At 41.4% G+C, this 23,330-nt stretch overlaps 1 protein-coding gene across 3 annotated transcripts in view; it reads right to left on the bottom strand.

The window, feature by feature from the left end:
• Window positions 1–23,330, bottom strand: part of DENND4A (DENN domain containing 4A) — an 82,992-nt gene that overhangs the window by 38,329 nt on the left and 21,333 nt on the right. For all 3 annotated transcript variants that reach the window (XM_081337564.1, XM_081337563.1, XM_081337565.1), the window contains exons 5-14: window positions 21,256–21,425; window positions 19,001–19,227; window positions 17,751–17,817; window positions 16,746–16,804; window positions 14,555–14,699; window positions 11,096–11,271; window positions 7,610–7,710; window positions 5,782–6,000; window positions 5,283–5,428; window positions 1,179–1,312 (exon numbers count right to left, since the gene is read on the bottom strand). In XM_081337564.1, coding sequence (XP_081193690.1) covers window positions 1,179–1,312; window positions 5,283–5,428; window positions 5,782–6,000; window positions 7,610–7,710; window positions 11,096–11,271; window positions 14,555–14,699; window positions 16,746–16,804; window positions 17,751–17,817; window positions 19,001–19,227; window positions 21,256–21,425 — 1,444 coding nt within the window. The remainder of the gene's footprint in view (window positions 1–1,178; window positions 1,313–5,282; window positions 5,429–5,781; window positions 6,001–7,609; window positions 7,711–11,095; window positions 11,272–14,554; window positions 14,700–16,745; window positions 16,805–17,750; window positions 17,818–19,000; window positions 19,228–21,255; window positions 21,426–23,330) is intronic.

Genomic DNA, 23,330 nt, shown 5'->3' with positions numbered 1-23,330 from the left:
GCCAGGGGTAGGCAACCTTGGCTCTTTGATGACTCGTGGACTTCAACTCCCAGAATTCCTGAGCCACCATGGCTCAGCTTGGAAACCTCTCCCTTTCCCCTCAGCATGGCTGGCTCAGGAATTCTGGGAGTTGAAGTCCACGAGTCATAAAGCAGCCTCGGCCTTGGCCAGGTGTAGGCAACCTTGGCTCTTTTATGACTTGTGGACTTCAACTCCCAGAATTCCTGAGCCAGCCATGGCTCAGCTTGGAAACCTCTCCCTTTTCCCTCAGCGTGACTGGCTCAGGAATTCTGGGAGTTGAAGTCCACGAGTCATAAAGCGGCCTAGGCCTAGACCAGGGGTAGGCAACCTTGGCTCTTTTATGACTCGTGGACTTCAACTCCCAGAATTCCTGAGCCAGCATGGCTCAGCTTGGAAACCTCTCCCTTTCCCCTCAGCATGGCTGGCTCAGGAATTCTGGGAGTTGAAGTCCACGAGTCATAAAAGAGCCAAGGTTGCCTACCCCTGGCCTAGATCAAGAAAGGAGAGACAGCATTCTTATGGAATCAGCTTCCTGATTAGATCTAACTTGAAAGGCTGAGCTTAATTCATTAGTGTTGAGTCTGCATACTTCCGAAGGCATATGCACCGTAGCCCTTTTTAGAGATCTAATCTAGCCCAGAGAAGGTTCTATCATGGAAAATCAAGCCTTGAAATTTGTGATTTTCCATTCCCTCCCAGGTAGAATGATAGCGCCAAATACAGGCAGTCCTTGACTTACAATCATTTGCTTGGTAACCTTTCCAAGTTACAGTGGCACTTAAAAAAGTGACTTATGACTGTTTTTCATACTTACAGCCATTGTAGCATCCCCATGGTCACCTAATTAAAATTTGGATTCATATGTATGACGGTTCTGCAGCCGGGTTACTAAGCGAACAACTGCAGCAATTCATTGAACAGCTGTGGCAAGAAAGGTCATAAAATAGGGCAAAATTTACTTAACTCCTCTCTGGCTTAGCAATAGAAATGTAGGGCTCAACTGTGGTCCTTAAGTCGAGGACCGCTTGTAAAGCGAATCATTTCTGGTGAGACAAAAGTTTCTACCGACCCAAATTAGCACGATACAGATAGTCACTGACAGATACCGGAAGGCGAGAAATATTTCACCGGATGGTTTGAAATGTGCCCCGGATTACCTGTGTTGATATGGGAGCTCCTCCCCATTGGGCAGATGAGGAATCTCTGGGGGTGTTATGAAGACGGTGTGCTCGCTCTTGTGGGACTCATCAAGTTCTATAAGCCGCGTGTCACCTGTCTTGTCTATATCCACCTGTCCAAAATGGATAAAAATGGTAATACAATTCTTTTTTTATATAATATTTTAATAATATCTTTTAAGAAGCAACGTGGTATCCGAGTTACAATATTTCCATTTCAAACAACTACATATTATTACAGATCTCCACATTATTATAACCAATACTTCCTCTTTTTTCTTCGATATATACTACAGTATCTCTTATCTAGATTAACATATTTCTTATTGCTATTCATCAAACATTTAACAGTTTATTTTATTTTATTTTTTTGAATATATATCCATCAATCTTTTAGTATATTTCATATTTTAATATTCCATCTTAAAAACATCAAACACCTTATCTATTTTTTTCTAGCGTAATTTACATTGGTATTAGAATTAAAACATTTAAGATTTCTCAATTTCATATCACTAAAAAATCTCTTTTTCCTTTATACAATTCTCTTCAATATCTAGTAGTGTAATCCAGTTCTCATTTATCTCATTTCCATATCTATAACAATTATAGAACATTTAAAATAGTAATCATTAAAATACATATCACAAGGAGGAGAAAAAAAAGAGAGAAAAGAAAAAAACAGAAAAAAAGGAAAGAAAAAGAAAGGAGGAGGGCAATAAGATATTCTTATTTCTCATTTATAGTTTCCACATATTAAAAATTAACCAAAATTTGTTCCATTTTAAACATTTAAAACATCCTTCATGTCTCTGCATCCAAATATATTAGTTATATATAATACAGTTATATATAATACAATTCTTGCCAGGAAATTAGGAACCCTTCCTTCAGTGAGCTTTTGCAAACAGTTGCCAGGATGCAGATCAAGGGATAACGTTAAAAACCTCTATTAAAAACTACTTTGTGTTGATTTGTTGGTATTATTTCTAATTCTGCCAATCTCGTAGGAGGAGGAAAATCCTCTTTCTTGCATTCTTTTCTGACTGACTCCATCAGGTTGTTTTCAACACGTTTCTTTCAAAATAATAATAATAATAATAATAATAATAATAATAATAATAATAATAATAATAATAATAATAATAATAATAATAATAATAATAGACGCTCTGTGAAAAGGTTGCTTTCATGCAGTCTGTCTCAACCTTGGCAACTTCAAGATGTTTGGACTTCAATTCTTGGAATCCTTCAAAGCTCCAAGTTTGAGAAAACACAGGCTTTCGTGTAATGTTCTCATGCCTGGAATTCTCCTGCAAACATTTTTGCAATCGTTCAGCCTCTTCGCAGAGACAATGTGAAGTTACTATTGTTATTATTTGGGGGGGGGGATTTAGGTACTGATTTAAATCAACAAGCTTGCTTAGCTGTGTTTAAACAACATTATACAAGAAATTCTGTGTGCAACTTTCTTAAAGGCATTCCCCCCCCCAGGATCCTATGTCACTGAGTCTCAATAGAAAGCATGTTTTGCTGAAGAGCTGTCATCAATAAAATGGCACCTGGGGGAGCTGGCCCTCTTTCTATAGCACGCAGGAAATGTGCTTGATTTTCATAGTTGCTATGTTCATTCCTCTCAGGTGCCTGATAAGTAGTGTTCATATTTGCAGCAGTGAGCCCAAGGGGATTCTTGCAAAAATAAAAGTTAGTCTTCAAAAGACTTCCACAGCACAGCACAGTGTAGCCTTTCAAGGACACGTTTTGAGACTGAGAGCAAGCCATGAACATATTAATTACTGGGACAGACTATAAAATCTGTCTGAAGCAAAATGGTGCTGATAATAAACCTCATTATAGAAACACATTAGAAATGCAAGCTACGCTGGAAGCTACGACACCTCAGAGTTCGTTATTCTATTTGTGTTTTTTTTCTTTTTCAATGCCAAACTATTAATATTTCAACGAGAATGGTGCTTGGGTCAAGATCATACACAAAAGGAAAAAATGGGAAACCAAACTAATAAAATAGAGGGTACCAAAGAAAAAGTGAATTGTTTTGAAGTTGGTTAACCTTCCCAACCAGGAATAGAAGTTGTTAGAACAATATCCCTGATGGAGAATTAAAGAAGACCTGGACTCTGCACTGAAGAAGGACCTCAGTGGTCTAGAATAGATAATCCCATCCAAAAGTATGTTTCTATGATTTATCATGAAGTTAATCTATCCTTGGAGCAGAGAGGTGGTAAATAAAGAGGATCCTTGGTCACCCTGAGCAGGAAGTGGCTGTCTGGTTCCACACAGTTTGCTGAAGTTCTTTATCCAAAAGATAACTCTCCTCAAATGAAGGGATCTAGGCAACATCACTAGACACAGCAAGCCACGTAATCCAGTTTTGGTCACCACATTACAAAAAAGATGTTGAGACTTTGGGAAAAATGCAGAGAAGAGCAACTAAGATGATTAAAGGCCTGGAGACAAAAACATACGAAGAAGGGTTGCAGGAACTGGGTTTGGCTAGTCTAGACTAAAGAAGGATTGGGGGGGGGGATATGATAGCAGCATTCAAGTATGTGAGGGGCTGCCCCAAAGAAGAGGGGGCAACTTATTTTCCAAAGCACCAGAAGGCAGGACAAAAAACAACGGATGGAAACTAATCAAGAAGAGGAGCAACCTGGAAATAAGGAGAAACTTCCTAACAGTGAGGACAATTAACCTTGCCTCCAGAAGTAGTAGGTGCTCCATCACTGGAGGCTTTTAAGAAGAGACTGGACAGCCACTTCTCTGAAATGGTATAAGGTCTTTTGCTTGAGCAGGGGGTTGGACTAGAAGACCTCCAAGGTCCCTTCCAGCTCTATTCTGATTGATTGCTTCATGACTGGTGACAGGTGAAAGAGAATCTTGCCTTCCATAAAGACAGTTGAAGAGAACGCCTCTAATACGTTGTGATCCTGGCAGTAGAGTTATGCTGTGTGACTCAATTGCTAGGCTAATGCAATCTTTGAAGGATGATTTCCAAAGCATTTTTTCTAAGACAACCTCACTTTATATGCAACACACAACAACTAATCCCCAGTCACTTTCTATTCTTAGTTTATGCTTGAGGGACTCTAGCCAGATCGATTCTGTCACTCTCTTCCCAGAGGGAAAAGGAGAAAAACATAAGCTTCTTGTGTTTACCAAACGGAGAGCGACTGTGATAATACGTACACAGTCCATATGAAAAAGGAACGAGCAGACACTTTGTCTCCCTCGCAGAGAGTTTGTACTTTAGGAATATACTTTATCCTATCCATTTATACTTTAAAAAAGCTGTACGCTAAATAAAATAATATTTTAAAGTTAATAGTTGGAAACCACTGTATCTTAGCAGCTTCCATGGAATTGCTTTTTGGAGTTGCTGATCTGTTTGGTTTTTTTCTTTCTGTTACCCACCCCTAGTTACCCACTTCTAGTTTTTTATTCTCTTGCATCCTGCTTCAAGGCAACCTTCCTCAGCCTGATATCCTCAAGATAGTATCTCCCCATATCCCTAGCACAGGGGTCCCCAACCCCCGGGCCGTGGACTGGTACCGGGCCGCGGCATGCCAGCAAACGGTCTCCACAAACAAGCAAAGCCCCATCTGTGGGATACACGCAGCACACAAAACCATGCACTTTCTGCTCCATGGAAAAACCTTTCTCCACAGAACCAGTCCCCAGTGCCCAAAAGGTTGGTGACCTCTGGCCTAGCAGACATTGCAAATTGGGTAAGATGAGGAATGTCCTCCCTCAGACCAGCCAAGTAATTCTCTGAAGTGGGGGAGAATGAAAGGAAACTGATCAAGAACCCTCTAGAAAGTAGTTTGGACAACTTCTCCTCCTCAGTGAAAACAAGGAAACAGCCATACCTTTCAAACCAATTAAAGAACAGAAGAAAAGGGGGTGTAAGTCAAATTATTCCTTCTCTAACCAGCATGTTTTTCTCGCGAGACATTTAGGCAACTGTAGCCAATTAGAGTCCCTCTGAGTCTATATTTTAGGAAGGGGCCAAAAATCTTTGGGGCAAGTATAACCAGATGTTGTGTAATGTCCAAGCAGACTTACTTTATTTACACAGTCATCAAAAAATGCAAGGCTCGCATCTTTATCGCTAACAAAGGAGCATTCTTCAATGAAGCGAATGAACATCTGCGTCTTGGTCATCATTGTATAAAACTTTTGATGTGAACGATCACGGCTTTTTAAGAATCCTGTAAGATTGAAGAAAGATGATGTTACAGATCCTACTAGCAGAAAAACAAGGAGCAAATATTCTACAAAAAAAGGAAGAAAGGAAATTAGACGTGCTGATGCCACAAAGCTCCAGAAATGCCCCTGGTACATCGATACCTAAATCATGCTTTCTATTTCAGCCTATGCACTACATCAGTGTCTCTCAACCTGGGCAACTTTAAGATCTGTGGACTTCAGTTCCCAGAATTCAGCAGCCAGCATAACTTGCTGGGGAAATCTGGGAATTGAAGTCCACAAATCTTAAAGTGGCTAAGGTTGACAAAAATTGCTCCATATCTCTAGCCAACACATACAACAGGCTGTGGTTTACCTTGCAATTCAAAGAGGGAGCTCGCATCGGTTGCCGTTTCTGAAGGGGCTTGCGTAATAGGCCTCAGATAGGACCTGTAACCTTTTAGGATCGAAGCCATAAAAGTGAGAAACGCCTCTTGAATTTCTACATCTAACAGATGCAGCTTCGAGACTGAATGAAAATCGTAGTCATTCATAGCCAGCTCCATTAAAGCATCGTCCCGTGGTCTTTGCTGCACTGTGGATAAAAAAAAAGTAGAAATGCCAAAATATGAGTATATCTATAGAATAACAGACCTTGGAGGTCTTCTAGTCCAACCACCTGCTCCAGGAGACCTTATAGTCCAGGGGTCTTCAAACTTGGCCCTTTTATGACTTGTGGACTTCAATTCCCAGAATTCCTCAGCCAGCAACGCTAATAATTTACTTATTAAACTTAGATGCCACCCATCTTACTGTTACACAGCGACTCTGGGCAGCTTACAGCATAACAGAAATATAAAAAGATAATATACAACCATTAAAAATGAAGAAAGATTAAAGATTAAATTATTAAAGATTATTAGCATTGACCACAGCATTCCTTTCTCCTCTGCCAGGCTCTTTTCACTGCCAGGTTCATGTTATAGATACATTTTGCTAGCAGAGACAAGCCCACCACTGCCCTTCCCAAACAGGGACAACTCATTTGCACCCCCAAGGTATAATTCAAAAGCAAAGAATGCTGCCGCCAGTAGAGGTGGGGTGAAATTTGATTCAGGAACAGTCAACATCCAAGGTCCATGAGGACTTTCTAATTCTGAGCTTCTCAACCTTGTCAACTTTAAGATGAGTGGACTTCAACTCCTAGAATTCTGGGAGTTTGAAGTCCAACCGTTTTAAAGTTGGCAAGGTTGAGAAACACTGCTCTAAGGCAGGGGTCTTCCAATGTGGCCCTTTTATGACTTGTGGACTTCAACTCCAAGAATTTTAGGAGTTGAAGTCCACTCACCTTAAAGTTGGCAAGGTTGAGAAACACTGCTCTAAGGCAGGGGGCTTCCAACATGGCCCTTTTAGGACTTGTGGACTTCAACTCCCAGAATTTTAGGAGTTGAAGTCCACTCACCTTAAAGTTGGCAAGGTTGAGAAACACTGCTCTAAGGCAGGGGTCTTCCAACGTGGCCCTTTTAGGACTTGTGGACTTCAACTCCCAGAATTTTAGGAGTTGAAGTCCACTCACCTTAAAGTTGGCAAGGTTGAGAAACACTGCTCTAAGGCAGGGGTCTTCCAACGTGGCCCTTTTATGACTTGTGGACTTCAACTCCCAGAATTTTAGGAGTTGAAGTCCACTCACCTTAAAGTTGGCAAGGTTGAGAAACACTGCTCTAAGGCAGGGGTCTTCCAACGTGGCCCTTTTATGACTTGTGGACTTCAACTCCCAGAATTTTAGGAGTTGAAGTCCACTCACCTTAAAGTTGGCAAGGTTGAGAAACACTGCTCTAAGGCAGGGGTCTTCCAACTTGGCCCTTTTATGACTTGTGGAGTTCAACTCCCAAAATTCCTTAGCCAGCAACGCTGGCTGAGGAATTCTGGGAGTTAAAGTCCACAAGTCATAAAAGGGCCAAGTTGGAAGACCCCTGCTCTAAAGATTTAAATAAAAGAAGAATTTTGTTTTTAACCTCAACCAGGGTTTCAAAGTGCAAATGGGGTGCTGGGTCCCTCAGTGCTACTCCCCCAAAGCACAATTTTTTCCTCTGCATAACCTGACTCTAATTTCCCTCTGCTCCTCCTCGACACTAAAAAGGGTTTCACTATCTAATGAACCACAAACACAACGTAGAAGCTCTTCTGGGCCCTCCCCTACTTACACGCTGCCAGCTGCTGATACAAATGATTGAGAGTGCTCATCAGTTTTTTACAAGGTTTCTTTGGCAAGGTCTTCCATGCCATCGTTCGCTTATCTCCCGGCCTGGAATCCAAAGAGAAAATTCATTAGGGATTCATTGGGTTTCCCAAATATTTGGTCAAATCGGAGCATCAGAACTCCCGGAAGTGATTTAGGCTTCAGTACTGTCAGCTGAACTTAATTCAGTGGAATGAGAATCTTCAAGTGGAGTTTCAAAAGGATCATAGAACTATAAAAACTGGAAGGTACCTCAGAGGTCTTCTAGTCTAACCCTCTGCTTAGACAGGAAGTATGTTTTATTTATTATTTTATTTATTGAAAGTATAAATGTGTCATCATGACTTGATTCCGGGGGATCTATACCTTTAGTCTTGTAACTATTCATTGAGTGACCATTTGAAGTTTCAACAGCACTTAGGACTGTTTTTTGTACACTTATGTGTGTGATCAAAATTGGTCACGTGATCAAAATTCAGATGCTTGGCAACTGGCAGGCATTTATTTATTATTAACTGGCATGTCCTGTCATGTAATTCCACCTTTGTGATCTTCTCCCAAGCAAAGTCAATGGGGAAGCCAGATTCACTTAATAAGTTGTGTTACTAACTTTAACAAGTGCAATGATTCACTTAACTACTGTGGCAAGAAGGGATGCAAAACGGTGCAAAACTCAACAACTGCCTTGCTTAGCAACAGAAATTTTGGGCTCAACTGTGGTCCTGAGTTTTTTTTATTTTTTTTTAATTTTAATTCCATTTATATCCCGCCCTTCTCCGAAGACTCAGGGCGGCTTACAAGCTTAGCAGTAGCCTTTATTCTATGTATATGCCTGCTTATTAGGGCTTTCACACATCCCCCAAGCGGCATTATTACAAAGTCAGCTTAATTGCCCCCAACAATCTGGGTCCTCATTTTACCTACCTCGGAAGGATGGAAGGCTGAGTCAACCTTGAGCCTGGTGGGACTCGAACCTGCACTAATTGCAGGCAGCTGGTGTTACTTAAGGCAGCATTAGCCCACTGCTCCACCAAGGCTCAAGTTGAGGACTATCTGTATGATACAATTTTGATTCAAACTAAATATCTATCTCTGCCTTCTCATTTGCAAGAAAACCATTTCTATAATCTAATTTCTGCCTCAGGTAGGGCTGGTTGGGATAAAAATTGGTGTTTCAAAGACAAGCAGTGAGTGAAGAGTCAATTTGTCGCCCATCTCGTGGCTGGAGGTGATTCTGCTTTCCCCTTCGTAGCATCATTATTTTGCCAATTAAGTCTTCCAATGGCAATGCAGATGGGATTACAAACTGCAGCAGGAACGTTCCATCCCCAATATGACTTCAGCTAATATAAATAGAATAGAATAGAATAGAATAGAATAGAATAGAATAGAATAGAATAGAATAGAATAGAATAGAATAGAATAGAATAGAATAGAATAGAATAGGAATAGAATAGAAAATATGGAATGAAATAGAATAGAATAGAATAGAATAGAATAGAATAGAATAGAATAGAATAGAATAGAATAGAATAGAATAGAATAGAATAGAATAGAATAGATGGAACGGAATAGAATGGAATGGAACAGAACAAAATAGAATAGAAAAAAGAATAGAACAGAACAGGACAGAATGGAATGGAATGGATGGAACGGAATGAAATAGAATGGAATAGAAAATATGGAATGAAATAGAATAGAATAGAATAGAATAGAATAGAATAGAATAGAATAGAATCTGGAAGGGACCTTGGAGATCTTCTAGTCCAGCCCCCTGCTCTAGCAGCAAATCCTATACCATCTCAGACAGGTGATTGTCTAGTAGTCTCTTCTTAAAAATCTCCAGTGATGGAGAGCCCACGATTTCTGGAGGCAAGCTGTTCCACTGGTTGATTGTCCCCACTGTCAGGAAGTTTCTCCTCAATTCCAGGTTGTTTCTCTCTTTGATCAGTTTCCAACCATTGTTTATCGTCTTTCCCTCTGGTGCTTTGGTGAACAACCTGGTCCCCTCTGCCTTGTGGCAGCCCCTCAGTTACTGGAATCCTGCTATCATGTCTCCCCTATTTCTTCTTTTCTTTAGACTAGCCAAACCCAAGTCCTGTAGCTGTTCTTCATATGTTTTAGTCTCCAGGCCTTGGATCATCTTAGTTGCTCTTCTCTGGATTTTTTCCACTCTCTCAAAATCTTTTTTGTGATATGGTGACCAAAATTGGCTGCACTATTCCAGGTGTGGTCTTGCTAGGGTTTTATAAAGCCGTGCTAATACTTTTTTGATCTTGAGAACCAAGTATGAATATTTATTCCTTTCCTTTTTGGATGCATGCTCTCTGGCTTTCTGGGTGAAGCTGTTTCCAGTCCCAATTAGGGTCATCAAATGAGAACTCTATGTACTGTACCAAGAGTAACCATGAATACCAAGAGCAGGGGTAGGCAACCTTTGCTCTTTTATGTCTCGTGGACTTCAACTCCCAGAATTCCTGAGCCAGCATTGCTCAGCTTGGAAACCTCTCCCTTTCCCCTCAGCATGGCTGGCTCAGGAATTCTGGGAATTGAAGTCCACGAGTCATAAAAGAGCCAAGGTTGCCTACCCCTGACCAAGAGTAACCATACACAAGACAGATTTCCAAGTTCAGAAGCAGTTAAACCTTGAATAAACTAGAATTTGTTCATGAAGACAGTTTCCTTAACATTACAGACACATTTCTCCTGCAATTTTTACTTCTGCTGGAGACAGTTAAATCTAGATCAAGAACTGTGTAATGATCTCAGTTTTCCAGTTGTATTTCATCTTAAGAAATATTCTTTAACCACAAGGATTTCAACTTTTTGTTGTAATAAAGCTCTTCCGAAGTACTAAGGATAATGGAAGACTGTCTGCTAATTGTTTAAAAAGATTAGTTGTACATGGACTGGCAAAAACAAATTGCTGAGGCAACCAATATGTCTTTGTCATTCACTAATGCACTAGTCCTGTAAAGGAAGGCAATGAAAGAAAACAAACAGATAATAGTCCTTACATGAACATTTATCCTCTGATTCTACTTCAGCATGGAAATTATTAGGTAAAGGGCCAATTATTCTCTTAATCTCTGTTCCCAGTTTAAAGCTAATGCTAGTTTATTTTACAAGGCTATTGCAACAACATGAAATGGATTACAAGGACGTGTTAAATAATTGTGTTTACTAAATGCAATTTGCCTTTGTAAGAGATCTAATATCCAAGGATTAAATGCTTATCTTCAAAATAATACTTTTTAGTGGAATCAATTTACAGATTCAACTGTACTTTTTTCTACTGCTGAGCAAACAAGCGACGTAACGTGCAAGTATGAACAGACCCTGAATTCCCTTCTCTGATAAGTAATTTGGCAAACCTAGGGAAATTAATTTAAAGTCTGGCCCCTAAATTACTAACAAAAAAGCGAGCAAACAAAGCTCTCCGAATACTTACTGTGAAATGGTATTGGTATCTAGGTCAACACAGCTAACATCTGGTGGAGGGTCATAAAGATCAAAATATCTGGAATCAATTCCTACTATGAATGGACACGGTGCGCTCAGAACATCAGCCAAGGCCAGGGGGCAGAGAGGAATGTACGGGCACGGCCAGTGGAAAGGAAATATCATCTTTCAAAAGAGAAGAACAAAAATATTGAATACAGATAGCCAGATGTGCTTCAAGACCAACAAGGTGGACAACCTGTAACTCTTGAACTAGTTTCAACACATCCAAAGAGATGTTTTAGGCCCTGAGTAAATTGCTCTGGGTTTCCAAGAGAACCTGTTCTAATGAATGTCTAGGGAGATTATCAGTCGTCCAGGTCATGGCTGTGCTTTTTCAAAAGACAATTGAACTTTCTTAAGTTTTTCTTAGAAGAGGTTTCTACTTCTCATCAAAGAAGCTGCTTCAGTTCTGACCTGACCGTCAGTCAGAACTGAAGAAGCTTCCTAGATGGGAAGTGAAACCTCTTCAAAGAAAAAGAAAAGTCTGGCTGCATTTTGAAAAAGCACCTTCGGGGATGTTCTACAGAAGAAAAAGAGGGTCTCAGAGTATAAACATCTCAAGGTATCTATACACCAGAGGTAGGCAACCTTGGCTCTTTTATGACTGGTGGACTTCAACTCCCAGAATTCCTGAGCCAGCATGGCTCAGCTTGGAAACCTCTCCCTTTCTCCTCAGCATGGCTGGCTCAGGAATTCTGGGAGTTGAAGTCCACGAGTCATAAAAGAGCCAAGGTTGCCTACCCCTGCTATACACGCTTGTTATTTGGAGACCGTTTTATGTTGTTCATTTTATTGATTGTACTTATTGGTCAATGACCGAAATAAAGTTTCTGTCTGTCAGATTCCGGTCAACCTTTCAGATTATACCTGGAAAAAGATGCTTCTTAACAAAAGAAAGGCTGTCTGCCTCTGAAGAAAAGGGAACACTCACAAACCACGTTCTACTTTCAATACTAGTACATCACTATGGAAAATAGCCATTCCTTTCTTTAGGCCAACGGATAGATACAACTGAGAAGTTCTCTTCAATAAACTATTCTAAATAATGGTACGATAATAATCCATGACTGTTGATTGGTATATTTATACCTGCTTTTTCCAACAACAAATGATGCTTTTATTTATCTCTGTTAATTTGTACAAAATGGAGAACCTTTGCATAATGATCTGAACTAGACGAATAATACAGCTCTGCAGCCATCTGTGCAAACATCCTTAGGAGGTGAAAGCAGAACAAACAAAATGTTTAAAACATGACACTCAGCATGAAGTAGAGGCCAGGAGGGGCTTCTGCTAGCTCAGTGGAATTTTTGACTTCATTTCTTTGAACAACTGGCCTTCCTACCACTCCACAAACGGTGTTTGAACTTCCTGCTCAGTTTGATCTGCAGCTGGTATGGAGCTAAACACACTAAAAAAAACAACACAAGCTCAAAAATGTTGCAAACAGATATGGATCCTAGAAAAGGGAGCAGAGGCCCATCAGAACATCAGGATCAGAACATCAAAATGACAGAGTTGGAAGGGACCTTGGAGGTCTTCTAGTCCAGGCGTCAGCAACCTGAAACAGTGAAAGAGCCACTCTGAACCGGTTCCCTCACAAAAGGAAAAACTGGGAGCCGCAAAAACTGTGTGCGCATGCACGTACATGCGCGCATGTGCAGAACAGGGTTTGACTGAAGAGTGGAGCCAAGGCGAGATATGCACCTACCCTGCATATTTGAATTGATTGGTTGAACTTTTTTAGTCCCACTTTTTTTTTTTGGACTGCACATGGCAGAGGACTGGGAGCCGCAGGAGACGGCTGAAAGAGCCGCATGCAGCTCCGAAGCCGTGGGTTGCAGACCTGTGTTCTAGTCCAACCCATTGCATAAGCAGGAAATCCCATACCATTCCAGACAAGTGACTGTCCAGTCTCTTCTTAGAAACCTCCAATGATGGAGGGCCCACCACTTCTGAGGACAAGCTGTTCCGCTGATTAATTATTCTCACCATCAGGAAATTTCTCCTTACTTCTAGCTTGAATCTCTCTTTAACAAGCTTCCACCCATTGCTTCTTGTCCAGCCTTCAGGTGCTTTGGAAAATAGGTTAACTGCCTCTTTACTGTGGCAGCCCCTTAAATATTGGAAGATGGCTATCATGTCACCCCCAGTCCTTCTCTTTGTTAGACTAGACATCTCTATAGTAGTTCATGCAATCGTTCATTGTTACCAGATCCACAAATCCCTTCTATTTAGGCCCAAATCCACTCTAGCCCATTTTAAATTTAAATTAAGGTAGAACAGGTAGTCCTTGACCTATGACCAAAATTTCCTTTGCCAAGCAAAGCAGTTGTTAAATGAGTTGTGTGTCATCTCACAACCTTTTGCCACAGTTAAGTGTATTACTGTAATTGTTAAGTCAATCATGAGGTTTTTAAACAAATCTGGCTCCTCCCACTGACTCTGCTTGTCAAAAGGTCACACTAGATCAGAAAGAAAGCAGGCAGGCAGGGCGCGGAGGTCCGGAGACCTGCCGACGTTTGGGGAGGTTTGGGGAGGTGCGCGCGCACCTCCCCAAACCTCCCCAAACTTCGGCAGGTCTCCGGACGGCGGCGGCTTGGGAGAGGTGCGCGCGATCCTGGAAGCACCGAAGCCTCGGCCGCGCGCAAGTCCTCGGTAAGCTCCGGGCGGTCACTTGCTTCGCGTCTCCTGAGGGAAGGGGGGGCGACTGGAGCGGGCGTGTTTCCTCGCCTGCTGGGCGCCGCGATTTGCCCGGGGAACGTGCGGGCCCCGAATGGCAGCGTGGAGCGAGGAAGCGGACAGCCAGGGCTTCCCCGAGAGCCGCGGCCACACAGGGTATTCCTGTGTATTCAGGCTTGCAAAATGGCGGATCGAGCCTCTGCTGGCGGCAGAGGCTTGCAGAACGGCGGATCGGCTTATACTCGAGTCAATAACTTTTTCCAGTTTTTGGGGGTGAAATTGGGGGTCTCGGCTTATACTCGAGTCGGCTTATACTCAAGTATATACGGTATATATATATATATATATATATATATATATATATATATATATATATATATATATATATATATATATAGTCACACAAGGTGATCACTTGATCCTGGGACGCTGCAAGCGTCATAAATAAGGATCAGTGGCCAAGTGCCTGAATTCTGATCATGCAACCGTGGGGAGGCCGCAACAGTCGTAAGTGTGAAAACTGGCCATAAGTTGCTTTTTTCAGTGCCGTTGCAACTTCAAACGGTCAGTAAACAAATCAAGTCGAGGACTATCTGTAATAAATTGTAAGAATTATTTTTAGGGCCCTGAGCTTTAAAAAATATTTTACAGCCAGTTGGTTGGTTGGGGGGGGGGGGTGTTTTTTCTTTTATCTTAATTGGAAAATACGTGTTTGACAACTTACAGAGACCAGGGCTTCAGTTACGCTGGTGAGGACCGAAGGGCGTAAAGAGTGGATGAGGATTTTATGTTCCGTCACTGCAAAAACCAGGAGATTTACAGCATTCTCAGGTCCTAGATTCTGCAGAAGAGCAGAAAACTTCCCTCCGCTAGTAATCAAAGAAAAAGGAATAGGAATAAATACTACAAATGGCCTCTTTCTTCCATGAACTGAAGTATGTTTCTCCCCAATGTTAGCCCAGCAGCAAATGACTCAGCATAAGGGTATTCAATTACTAATCCGAGTAGCACTAAAATTACACAGCACAGAATAGATTAAAAAGCAGTTTTCCATTTGGCGCTCCATTAACTTTTAAATAAAGTTGTAGAGTGAAGTTTGTAATTAACACGTGCACACAGTAACAGCCAGAAATGGACTTAATTCACTGAAAACAAGTCATTAGAGATAAAACAAACCAGACATGGAACCCTTGCCACACTCTCTCTGAACCTAGTTTCATTCTTGCCTGCATTCAATAAATTAGGATTCACAAACCAAGAACAAGTTTTGATGTAGCTTTGACTGACTTTCAGCTTGACTGGAAAGACACCAATCCCATTTTTAGTGTGCTTCACCTGCTCACCTAAAGAAAAACCACAAACTGGATACTGTTTTTCGTAACATTTATTTCTTTATTTGCTTTCTTAAGACATCCGCCAACTGCCCCGATCTTACAGCTCTGAGTAGTCTACCATAAAATGAAACAAACCAGAAATGATAAAAACAGTGTTTCCCACTGTTGGTCATTCTGGGATTGTGGACTTCAATTCCCAGAATTCCACTGCCAGCATGGCCATCAAGAATAATTTCGACAATTAAAGTCAATACCTCTAGAAATAGGCCAACGTTGGGAAATGCTGCAATAAAGTAAGCATCACGCAGAAGTACAGTAGTCCTTGTCCTACGACCACAATTGAGCCGAAAATGTCTGTTGCTACGTGAGATACTTAACTGAACTTTGCCCCATTTTACAACCTTGTAAAAGTTGTTAAGTGAATCACTGCAATTGCTAAGGTGGCTCTGGCTTCCCATTGACTTTGCTTGTCAGAAGGTCGCAAAAGGGGATCACATGACCCCAGGACACGGCAAACATTGCCAAGCGTCCGAATTTTTAGCATTTTGACCATGGGGATGTTGCAACGGTCATAAGTGCAAAAAACGGCCATGTCACTTTTTCCGGTGCTGCTGTTAACTTTGGTCACTAAATGAATGGTTGTAAGTCAAGGACTACTTGTACGACCAAAAGGTACACGTAAAGAAAGGATGCCACGTGTCAATTAGCAAGAGTGCAAAGCTAGTTGAACAAAGGATAAAGAGGGGAGCAGAGGGCTGGTGTGAGTGTGTCAGAGGATGTCAACAGAGGTCAACTGAGAAGGGCAGGTACAATGCAAACTTTGGTGCCTGCCTTGTAACAATGCCTGTGTGCAGAAACAGCAGAGTTTGCCTTGTACTGTTGCCTTTTTTCCCCACTTTGACAAAAGGATTGGATCCTGCAGACACCTGACAGGTTGTCCTCAACTTACATCAATTAAAGTTTAGTAACCATTCGAAGTTACAACGTCACTGGGAAAAAAATAACTTACAACCATTGCTCACAATTATGACTGCTGTGGTATCCCTGCTGTCACGTGATCAACATTCGTACACGTGGCGACTGGCATGTAATTATGACGGTTGCAGTCATGTGATCCCCTTTTGCGATTCCCCGACAAGCACAGTCAATGGGGAAGCCAGATTCACTTAACAACCGTCTTACTAACTTAAGAACTGCAGTGATTCATTTAACTCACTTAACAACTGTCTCGCTTAGCAATGGTAATTCTGGGATCATTGTGGTCATAAGAGGGGACCATCACCTGTATATGGGGCTGCCTGGGTAAGCAGGAAAAAAAGCAAGAGAAATCCAGGTACAACTGAAAGGAAACTGTAGTATAAAGGTTTATCTATGCTCTAAAATGGATAATTTTATAGACAACTTTCTTCCATCTTGTTTTCCTCATCACAACCTTTAAGAATGAGAGAGGAATCTAATTCTTCTTTCTTGATATTTTTATTGTTGTCTTCTTCACTAATTTCTAAATTGGTTTGCTCATCCCTTACATAACAGCACACAAATATATATATACACACACACACACAGAGAGATTTTACTTGCCTCAGTGGTAGAGGTGATGATATGGGCTGACTAAGAATCAGATTATCATGAGGTGATAGCTATAAAACAATAAAAGCATGGTTTTTATATTTACCTGAAGATTTAAATATAAAGCAATTTGTTTTGTATAGAAAACATATTGCCTGTCACAGAATTAATACCATTGCTGTGGCTTGAAAAACATGATGGTTAAATATGCAGAACTCTAAAAAAGTTCAAAAAGTGTAAAGATATATTAATGTGAAATAGATATTATGGTTTGATTCCAGAATCTCAAGCAGCTTCAAGCACTGTTCTATTTGTTTGCACATTCTATCAAACTGGTTAAATAATTTATTACAGATGTCCTTTCCCAAAAAAATCCAAGTGCCCAGAAAAAGTTGCAAGCTAAATATTTTACAAACTGCCAGATATCTTTTTTGCAATTCATCTCCCACATCACATTCATTGGAGCTTTTAAACTTTAGGAATACCGAATTGATTTTCATAAATCTAATGAAGGGAAAAACGCCACCAATCAGATTGGATTGTGAAATGATTTAAAATAGCCAAAAAAGTATGTATTTTGGGGTAGGGCCCAAGAAAGTTTGAAAATAAAATTGAATTCTATATCAAATGTGTCTGGGGTTTGTTTTTCAAAAGGTGATCCAGAAATATTTATCAGTGGACAGATTCAACAAGCCAAATTTCTAGGAAATGGGATTTTTTAAAATTAGTATCTGATACTTTAGCTTTGTTTTATAATGATGACATTTAGAAAAGGCCAATTGTTTTCATTTAACAACTGCTCCCAGGCTTAGATATATTTAAAAAGTAGATAATGTGACAAACAAGCAGCCTTGTAACATAAACAGTGTGGCTCGCACAAATTTCTTGATGACTTCCAGCATCGAGTAGCAAATTTGCAGTTCCAAGTCTCTAACATTTTTACAATGCCTTTTATTTTTTAGTGGAACTTACTCATCTGAATAACACATGAACAGAATGGAATAAATTTACACTTACCTGAACTAAAATCCTTGGTCTTTGTGGAGATGGAAAAGGAACCTTGTGCATAAAATGGGAAATATGCCTAAGGAGGGAATAATCACTTTGTATTAAGAAAAATAAATAAATCAGCATATGTTTATAGACTGCATGCTAGACTTTTACGATATCATATTCAACAAGCTAAGAGAGTATTCTTCAGATTCTTGGTTTATTGCTTTACAAAGGGGTGCAGGGGCATCCTAAACCCTTTTGAAACTAAAGAAAGATTTATTTAGGCCTCAGATTCAGACAAAAAGCTGGACTCTGGCTGCTTTAGTAGATCTCAGCTGCATGCAGAGCTAAGGAGACAAACTGCATCCCCAGTGTACTTCTGATGAATCATAAACAGTAATCTAAAGAATTTTTGTCTTAGCGGTTTGCACAAACACATTAAAGTAACAATGATCGTGTGAAAACGGGACTCTGCTATGGCCAGTATGCGTTTTGTCAATATGCGCAGCTGAAATGCACACAAGAATTCATGCTTCTAGATGCTGGCTTTTTGTAACAACACTTAAATATAAAATGAATGCATTAAACATCTGCTAGGCCCCATACTCTAAAAAGCAATAGCAAAAAAGCCAATTATTTCCTTTCCTATGCCCAAAAGACAGCTCATCATATCATTGTTGAGCCCTGTCTCCTCGCTGCAACCTTGGAAGCTATCCCTAAAATAAAAAAAACTGCTGCGTTCGATGAAGCTATCATGTTTGCATTGCTGCAAACCAGGAAAGGAAGAAAAGAATCATCAAATTTGAGGGGGGACGGGACAGGATTTGGGGTGATGCCAGCCAGCCTTGCACTAGTTACCAAGGACGTAGGCTGGCTCGAACGCCCTTTCCTCTGAAGCAACCTAGAACTAAGGAGAAACTTCCTGACAGTTAGAACAATTAACCAGTGGAACAACCTGCCTCCAGAAGCTGGGAATGCTCCAACACTGGAGGTTTTTAAGAGACTGGCCAGCCATTTGCCTGAAATGGTATAGGGTTTCCTGCCTGAGCAGGGGGTTGGACTAGATGACCTCCAAGGTCCCTTCCAACTAGTACTACTTCTTCTTCTTCTTCTTCTTCTTCTTCTTCTTCTTCTTCTTCTTCTTCTTCTTATTATTATTATTATTATTATTATTATTATTATTATTATTATTACTATTACTATTAAATGATCCAAGTTATGTACTACAATGATAGTTAATGGTGCGTGGGACACAAACTACCTCTCCAACTTACTTCTCAATAGGAAGGACGTGGGGACCAGATATTGAATAGCGGTAAAGAAAAGTGAGAAATTTCTTGAAGGCATCGAAGAACGGCCAGTGGGACAGAAGGCAGATGCACTTGTTAGTTTGAACCGTTTTAGAGCTGGGTGTGGCCCCGAAACCCAACTGAGATGTCTGTTTTTCGGTCAGATTTCCTTCAGAGTATGTTTCATAGAACTGAATAGCAGCACCGTAGACCTGTAAGTGAGAGTACATTTAATTTAAGTGACGTGGGCCTCCTGCAACCCACAAGTGATTTCTTCAACTCTACAACATCAAAAATTTCTGCCATAGGCAACGCTGATAGTGCAATGCACATCTGGTGTAAACATTGCAAAGATACTTTTAGGAACCTGGAAAAATAAGCCCTCGATTAAAGCGCTAGCTTTATGTGTAGTGTTATAGCAGCAGGCTAATGCATCACTTCTCAAAGCGCAATAGTGCGCTAAATTTGGATCCCAATGAGTCACTGATAAAAGGACTTTCCCTTCTTCCATTATCCAAGACTTTGGATAGAATCCAGTGCCCTTCCAATAAAAATTAACCTGCAAGAAATTTGGGGGGTGGCGGGGGGGGAGGGAATAGGACCTCCTCGTTTCCAGGGGGAAAAAAGCAATTCTATCAGCAAAATACTATAATCACATTTCGTTCTACACTTTGTAAAATTGCCCCTGCTCAAACGGAGAGCAGAGAGCAATCCTCCAACCTGAAGAAGCAAATGGATTCTGACAGTTAAGTGAGTTTTGCCCCATTTTATGCCCCCCCCTTTTTTTTGCCACAGTTGTTACATGAATTGCTGCAGTTGTAAACATAATAACACAGTTCAGCGAGTGTGCCTTCCTCCTTGACTTTGCTTGTCAGAAGGTTGCAAAAGGGGATCACGTGATCTCGGGACACTGCGACCATCACCGATATGAGCCAGTTGCCGAGAGTCTGAATATGCGGCCGTGGGAATGCTACAACTTTTCTAAGTGTGAAAAATGGTCGTAAGTCACTTTTTTCAGTGCCATTGTAACGTCAAAGGGTCACTAAACAAACGGTTTAGCAGACTACCGGTACTTGTATGAGACAAAGAGAAAATAGATGGCTGGACACATGCGCTGAATGTGGCAAAGAGACGGGGTGGGTGGGAAAAGAAGGAATGGCTGCATAACGAAGTGACTTTAGAACAGTGGTTCCCAACCTTTTCTATCCCCCGTACCCCTAGAACGCTTCTGATAATATTCTCGCACCCCTTACAAAAGTTCAAAACAAATTATGTGCACACACTATAATTCTGAAGCTTCTAAACCCAGGGTTTTTTTGTAACCCCTGGAGTATCGTCTCGCACCCCTGGTTGGGAACCCCTGCTTTAGAAAAAGCTTGGAGCCTTCCAGCTGTTTGGCTAACTTGTTAACTGACCAAACTCAGAAAAAGCAAAAGAACAAACACCGAAACAGATTTCCAGAAAAAAATCTTGCCGACCGCGAGAACCACTTGGCTTCAGTTTGAGATGCAGACAACACAGAGTCAGTCTTCAAGAGCGAAGAATCACAGGGCAGAAAGCATCCTGCTTTAAAAAGCACAGCTCTGACTTCTCAATAACTCAGCTGATCCTGAAGACACAGATAAACTTCCAAGTGGCCTCAACTACTCTCTAAAACGGTGATAGGGAACCTTTTAGAGACCGAGTGCCCAAAAACCACCAGCCCCCCCAACCCCGCCCCCCCCTGCAAGGCGGCCCACCACAGATCACCCAAGCGGCCCTGCAGCGCCATGGCAGCCACGCCCTCTGCCTGCACCCTGCAGCATCAACTGAGCACGACGGCGCGAGGGCGGAGTCTTCTTGCTTCCTGGCTGCCATGTCCTTGGCTGCGCTGCTCCGCACGGGCCGCGCCCTGGGGCGACTCTCCTCCAGAAGTGCTACTGGTCAGGAGGGAGCTGCAGGGGGAGGCGGGGCTGGGGTGATGGCGCTTGTGCCCACAGAGAGGGCTCTGAGTGCCGCCTCTGGCACGCGTGCCATAGGTTTGCCGCCACTGCTCTAAAAGAATGCAAATGGCAAGGACGATGAATCCTACCATCCAGTCAGAACTCAAGAAGCTTCTTGGATGAGAAGCGAAACATCTTCAAAGAAAAACAAGAAAGTCCAGTTGCCTCTTTAAAAAGCGCCTTTGGGACGACCATGACCTGGATGGTTGAGAATCTTCACAGACACCAAAAGGATAGTTGCGGACAAATTGACCCTACCTTTTCAGCTGAGGCTCCAGTGAGCACAAACGTAGAAAATACTGGGAGGGGATATTTGCTATTGGAAGGCCAGCATTCAATTGTTGCCCCCATTGGCAAACAAAAGAGAGGGACCGACTCCGGTAGAGGAAATGAATCGTAGTCTTTTTCTGGATATCTGCATATGAGACCTAGAGGAAGCAATGTTCTCTGTCACTCAAAGGTTATGTACGTAAGAAAAAACTAAAACATATATATATGAACTACGATGCACACAGAAATAAAACAGTTTTCATTCTCTCTACTTCTCTGTACTAATACTTCTGTGTCAGAAGCATCAAAGTCCTTCCGTGGTGAAAGGATGTCAGTGACATCACCGATGCCCAGGGGATGCCCAGTTGGGGGGCTCCTTTCACGTCCCTGCGAAGTTGCCCACCGAAGTGGTATTTGCAGTCGCCCGCTTTTGAACTGCTGGGTCAGCGGGAGCTGCAGCGTGCAACGGGAGCTCACCCCATCCCACAGAACAGGTCTCAAACGTGAGGCGGACGATCATCCGCCCAGCGTTCTAACCTTGTGAGCCACCACGCTCCTTCTACTTCTCTGTAGGAAATAGTAATTGTTTGAATTCATTCTGATTCAGAATTAAGCCCCAATGAATAAATCAGAGGCCAATTTGAACTTTTGCCTGAATTCGCCTACCATTTCTTTTCTTTTCTTTATTCATTTTCTAAAGCTGCCCATCTCAATCCAACTGACTCTTCTTTAGCTAAATTTGATTAGTTTTAACACTGATTCTATCTGCTGTGGATGAGTTTATTGTTGTGCAATCTCAGGCAGTTTGTTGCTTTGTGTTTCGGTATGCTGTGCAAAATCAGGTGGCAGGATTAATTAGCACAGTAACCATAAAATTACACCAAGCTTCCTGTGTGTGAACCAGCCACAAAATAACACATTACCCGTTCCATACTAGGTATACTGTAGTTTAACCCTGCTTCTTCTGAGCATAAATAAAATCACTATGAGAATGAAATTCATGAAAAACTGAACAAGTAAGCTCAAATCCAACAGGTAATCTAACTCAAAAATTACTGTCTCAGAAATATTCATTTGTGTTTAAAATATTTTAAATCGAACACTGTGTAGACGTTTGGAGACATCTTCCACTAGAGCAAATGAGGAAAATTCAAAGTTCAATATGGCTCAATTTCCCATTGCTTATTTATTCACTACAAATAGTCCTCAACTTACGACCACAATTGAGTCCAAAATTTATGTCGTTAAGTGAGACATTTGTTAAGTGAGTTTTGCAAGGTGAATCTGGCTTCCCCATTGACTTTGCTTGCCAGAAGATTGGAAAAGCTGTTCACTTGATCCTAGGATACCGCAACCGTCATAAATATGAACCAATTGACAAGCGTCCAAATTTTCATCACGTGACCGCAGGGATGCTGCAATGGTCGTAAGTGTGAAAAATGGTCATAAGTCACTTTTTCAGTGCCGTTGTAACTTTGAATAGTCACTGAATGAACTGTTGTAAGTGGAGCATTATCTGTATTCATAGTTCTCAAGGCAGTCTTTTAAATTATGTCATCTTCAGCGCCAGAACAGATCTTTAGCTGAAGCCACCATGGGCCGTATTTATCTTATTACACAAATATGTATGCCACCTGATTCACTGATACAGGATGCAATTACAGCATCCTTGGCAAATGACATTCTTGCATTTGTCTCAACACTTCCTGTGTTGAAGGGGGTCCTCAGGCATTCGGCTCCAGTCTTAAATATCTGAGCAAAGATGGTGTGTCTCCTAAGCTATAACTGGAAGTTTGGTGGATTAAGTTTAATAATGCCATTGCTATCCACTACCTCTCATCCTGTCCTCAGAATAAGCAGTAAATGAATCTGTTCCAGCTTCTGCATGTCATCCCTTCAGATGGATGAAGACAGCTATAATGTCTCCCCTTTGGCTTTCCTGGTCCAGATTGTAATACATTCAAATCTGTTTCCTAGTCTTCATGTTGGTTTCAAACACTCATTTTTCTAACTGGCTTTCTCTTGGCTGCATTTTGGTTTCCAGATGGTCTTCTAGAGGTTAA

Source organism: Vipera berus (genome assembly GCF_964194415.1).
Source record: "Vipera berus genome assembly, chromosome: 12".
NCBI lineage: Eukaryota > Metazoa > Chordata > Lepidosauria > Squamata > Viperidae > Vipera > Vipera berus.
This window is presented reverse-complemented; position numbering and strand designations above follow the sequence as displayed.